General features: G+C 40.8%; 1 protein-coding gene across 1 annotated transcript; it reads left to right on the top strand.

Annotated features, from left to right (window-relative positions):
* The first annotated feature begins 446 nt into the window (after window positions 1-446).
* On the top strand, window positions 447-3105 carry LOC126617492 (G-type lectin S-receptor-like serine/threonine-protein kinase LECRK3). The gene has a single exon (XM_050285586.1). It carries the CDS (start codon window positions 546-548, stop codon window positions 2946-2948), a length of 2403 nt encoding a protein of 800 aa, XP_050141543.1. The 5' UTR covers window positions 447-545; the 3' UTR covers window positions 2949-3105.
* Window positions 3106-5313: the final 2208 nt, after the last annotated feature.

Below are 5313 nucleotides of genomic sequence, written 5' to 3'. Positions count from 1 at the left end.
GTGAGAGAGTGTATTGAGAATGAATCCACATTCTTGATGAGAAAAGAGACATTACATGAACTTATATGCAAGTTGAGTTACTCCTCCAATTGATAATTGGTTGTTTTATATGTAAGTTTGGCTTATAAGTAAGTTGATTTCTTCAAATCCGTAACAATTTTCATTTGAAAAGTTTTATTAGTGTCTTGAACTTTCATCAATGCATCACGGAATACTCAGAAAACTAAATTATCTTACACGCTATGCAGAAATTGAACGAAGTACATAAAGTTTGAAAGAGTCAAAAGACAGTTTCCAAGTAATGCCCGTGAAGAATCCAAAAAAAGACTTGGAATCAGAGTCAATTGAACCATTGACGAAAATGAGCTCATTGTTGACTTTGTTGCGGTTTGACCCTCTAATTTAAGCACAAGAAATCACATCATCGTCCATCATCCAAGTTTTTTATTTCATACTTGAAGAAGATGAAACAAAAAATTGCAAGTGATTGACGCAGAAAATATAGTTTATTTGAAAAAAAAATTCGTCACCTTTGTAATTTCCCCATGGCTTGTCTACTGATAAATCTTCCCTTCTTCTTCCTTTTCATGTTTCTACCATTTTCCACCCTAGCTCAAACCTCCAAAAACATTTCTTTAGGTTCATCTCTCACTGCACTAAATGATGATAACTCATCATCATGGAAATCGCCATCTGGCGACTTTGCTTTCGGTTTTCAAAGAATCGGAAAAGATGGGTTCCTACTAGCCATTTGGTTCGATAAGATAAAAGATAAAACTATTGTCTGGTCAGCCAATGGGGACAATCTAGTGCCAGAGGGATCCAAAGTTGAGCTTTCGATCGGTGGCGAGCTTATGCTCACTGATGCTACCGGCAAGCGCATATGGTCTGCTCAATCTGTTAGTCCTGGAGTTGCCTATGGATCCATGCTAGACACTGGAAATTTTGTACTGGCAGATCGAAGTTCATCCAATGTGTGGGAGAGTTTTGATAAACCAACGGATACAATACTACCTACACAGATTCTAAATCAGAACGACATACTCTTTGCGCGCTACACGGCAACAAACTACTCACGGGGAAGATTCATGTTTATTCTACAATCTGACGGAAATCTCTTGCTTTACACAACGAGATTCCCACTGCCGACAAACAATTTTGCTTACTATGCAACCATGACTATGTCTACCGGCTTTCAGGTCATCTTCAATCAGTCCGGCTATCTTTACCTTACTGCAAAGAACGGAAGCATACTGAATATGGTATCATCCAACACAGTTTCCATGCAAAATTTCTACCATAAAGTAACTCTGGAGCATGACGGAGTTTTGAGGCACTCTGTTCATCCTAAAACTGCTGCCTCAAGTGCCGGAAGCCCCATGGCTTGGTCCCCTTTGACCTCCGAACCTTCGGATATTTGCTTAAGAATTGGAGGAGACACAGGCAGCGGTGCATGTGGATACAACAGCCTATGCAGTTATGATGATAAAGGACCAACTTGCCAATGTCCTTATGGCTACACATTTATTGATCCCAATGATATCTTGAAAGGATGCAAGCAAAACTTTGTTTCACAAAGTTGTGATGAGGCCTTGCCGGAGACAGAGAGTTTTGATTTTCACGAGATGCAAAACACAGAGTGGGCTGGCGGTGGTTATGAGCAATTTACATCAGTACCGGAGGAATGGTGCAGACAGAATTGCTTAGACGATTGTTTTTGTGTCGTTGCCATTTTCAAGGATGGAGAGTGCGAAAAGAAGAGAATTCCTCTTTCGAATGGAAGAATGAAGCCGAGTATTGGTGGAAAAGCTCTCGTCAAAGTAAGGAAAGACAACTCTACATTTATACCTGAAGTTCCAAATACAAAAAAGAAAGATTACTCGACCTTGATCCTCATCGGATCAGTGCTCCTGAGTAGCTCGGGGTTTCTGAACTTGATTTTGCTATTAACAACCTATTTGGCTGTTTCTCGTATTTCTTATAGAAAAGTGAATCTGAGTGAACCTAATTATCCAGTCATCTCTGATATGAATTTGAAGCATTTCACTTACGAGGAGCTAAGAAACGCTACGAACGAATTCGAGGATGAACTAGGACGCGGTGCTTCTGCAATAGTTTTCAAAGGAGTTTTAGCTACTGATAATGAGAAGAGCGTTGCAGTCAAAAGCTTAGTCGCTAGGGTCGGAGAAAATGATTTGGAATTCAAAGCGGAAATGAGTTCTATTGGCAGAACAAACCACAGAAATTTAGTACAGCTACTTGGATTTTGTTACGAGGGAGAGCACCGAATGCTTGTCTATGAGTTCATGAGCAACAGATCTTTAGCAAGCTTCCTTTTTGGAGAGTTGAGGCTAAGCTGGTACCAGAGAAGGAAAATTGCACTGGGAATTGCAAGAGGGTTGTTGTATTTGCATGAGGAGTGCTGCAGCCAAATTGTACACTGTGACATCAAGCCTCAAAACATTCTTCTCGATGACTCTTTCGTGGCAAGAATTTCTGACTTTGGAATGGCCAAGCTTTTGAGAATGGATCAGACTCGAACCACGACTGGCATCAGGGGAACGAAAGGTTATGTGGCCCCTGAATGGTTTAATAGGTTACCTATCACGGCCAAGGTTGATGTTTACAGCTTCGGAATTTTGTTGTTAGAGATTATTTTCTGCAGGAAGCATTTTGAGCCAACGGCAGAGGATGAAGATCAAATGATACTAGCTGATTGGGCGTACGATTGCTATAAGCAGAATAATCTGCACCAGCTATTCAAGAATGACGATGAGGCAATGCATGACATCAAGAAGATGGAGAAGTATGTGATGATTGCAATATGGTGCATTCAGGAGGATCCGTCGCTTAGGCCTACCATGAAGAAAGTTGCATTGATGCTCGAAGGAACTGTCGAAGTCTCAGCTCCACCCGATCCATGTTCTTTCATAAGTTCAATAATTTAACTGCTTCCAATTGTAATCCATTTCTTTTGTATATCAAAAGTTTGTGTATTATTTATTTTCAAATACTCTTTAGTTCTTAATGTACTGTGTAGTATCGAATGTACAATAATTCTCTTAAAATGTCCGAATAAATAGAGGAATTATCAATGGCATAAAACCCATACTCATTTTTTTGGCTTACGCGTTCTTCCAGTCTTTCTCAATAGCAACTTCAAAAACTCCAAGCTTTCTCACCTACTGCAGAACCTCTCAAACCATGTAAAGTTAGCCGGAAAACTATCCTGGTGTTTCACGTTCGAGATGAAGCTGATTTAAGGACTTAGATATGCAAAACGAAAAGCTGGTAGCATATAATGTTAAAAGAGTCCAACCCCAGCCCATTCTACACAAATCCAGAAAAGTCAAGCACCAAAGTCGGTGCATTATGCAAGCATAACAATATGCTAGATAATTCTAGCATTATCAAGTTGGTGGGTGTGTGTGTATAATCATGAAAGTTCTAGCAGCTTGTACAATATGTGGCTATTATGAAAAGCCATATGTTGGTGTGCTAGTGAAGTCGGCAAACATGCCCATAAATAGGTGTGTGTGTGTGTGTGTGTAAGCAAGCAACCAAGAAATCGAGAAGTGAATAAGAAAATAAAACTACAAGTCTTATAGTGCGTTGAGTGTTTGTGAGAGTTGAGAGCTTTCTTTGTAATATTTTCAGTTTAATAAAGTCCTTTGTTGTGTCTCAAATTTTCGAGTGAATTTCTTCTTTGACATATAAAATTTAGAGTTGTTTATTCTAAATTTTTCTCAACAATTGGCATCAGAGCCAGGTTCGGTCAGGGATCGTTCTTGGTGGAGCTATCTTGAGTCGTGAGGAGTTTGGTACTCTGCAAGTTTGTTAGTCAAGCTTGATCGGTATAGTCGAAGTCTTGCCGGCACGATGGGTGACCTTCAAGTAGTTGGAGGAATCAAGAAGCTCAACAACAAAAACTACAATACGTGGGCAACATGTATGGAGTCTTACTTACAAGGTCAGGACCTTTGGGAGGTTGTCGGTGGTGGTGAGGTTACACAACCGGCGGCAGAAGATGTCAATGGCATCTTGCGAAAGTGGAAAATTAAAGCAAGCAAAGCAATGTTTGCTTTAAAGACCACAATTGAAGAAGAAATCTTGGAGCACATCCGGGATGCCAAAACGCCAAAGTAAGCATTGGACACTTTTGTTACACTCTTTTCAAAGAAGAATGATACAAGATTACAACTTTTCGAGAACGAGTTGCTATTGATGGCGCAACGCGACACGACGATTGCCCAGTACTTTCACAAGGTGAAGTCGATATGCCGCGAAATTTCAGAGTTAGATCCAACAGCTCTTATTGGGGAAACCAGGATGAAGAGAATAATTATCGATGGTTTGAGACCCAAATATCGAGGGTTCATTGCCGCTATACAGGGATGGCCGACACAACCATCGTTTGTTGACTTTGAAAACTTGCTTGCAGGTCAAGAAGTTATGGCCAAGCAAATGGGAGAAGTCTTGCTGAAGGGTGAAGAGGAAACGCTCTACACCAGCAAAAGCAAAGGCACTTTCAAGCAGTACACTGGTGGTGGATCTAAAAAGGATGAAGACAAGGTGAAAAGTCACCAAGGAAGGGAGGCTCTCATCCAGGGGGAGCTTCAAAGAATCGCGGTAATAGTAAAAAGTTTGATGGCGAGTGTTACAACTGTGGGAAGATGGGCCACATGGCGAAAGATTGTTGGACCAAGAAAAAGCATGTTGAAAGTAATACTGCTACTTCTAGTTCAAAGGAGAATAGTGAAGATGGTTGGGATACTGAAGCATTATTCGCTATGGAGGAAGAAGAATTAGCCCTCACGGTAACAACACAAGAACGGATTGACTACAAAAATGATTGGATCGTAGATTCGGGCTGCTCAAATCATATGACGGGTGATAAACAGAAGTTGCAAAACCTATCTGAATACAAGGGAGGTCGTGTGGTGGTGACAGCCGACAACTCAAAGTTACCGATAGCTTACATCGGTAAGACGATAGTTACGCCTGGATATAATTCTAACCATGTGCCACTTCAAGATGTTTATCATGTCCCAGGAATGAAAAAAATTTGCTATCTGTGGCCCAATTGACATCATCAGGCCACTATGTCTTGTTCGGTCCACGATATGTGAAGGTGTATCGTGACCTCAAAATCTCAGAAATACCAACAATGGAGGGGCGACGATTGGAGTCAGTCTACGTAATGTCAGCAGAATCTGCATATGTAGATAGGACAAGGAAAAATGAGACATCAGATCTATGGCACATGCGGTTAGGTCACGTTAGCTATTCCAAGCTAAGTGTGATGGTGAAAAA

The sequence above is a fragment of the Malus sylvestris genome, chromosome 3 (assembly GCF_916048215.2).
Source record: "Malus sylvestris chromosome 3, drMalSylv7.2, whole genome shotgun sequence".
NCBI lineage: Eukaryota > Viridiplantae > Streptophyta > Magnoliopsida > Rosales > Rosaceae > Malus > Malus sylvestris.
This window is presented reverse-complemented; position numbering and strand designations above follow the sequence as displayed.

Bases quoted from the DNA above. Each gene is read 5' to 3' on its own strand.
- LOC126617492 (XM_050285586.1), top strand. From the start codon at position 546: ATGGCTTGTCTACTGATAAATCTTCCCTTCTTCTTCCTTTTCATGTTT.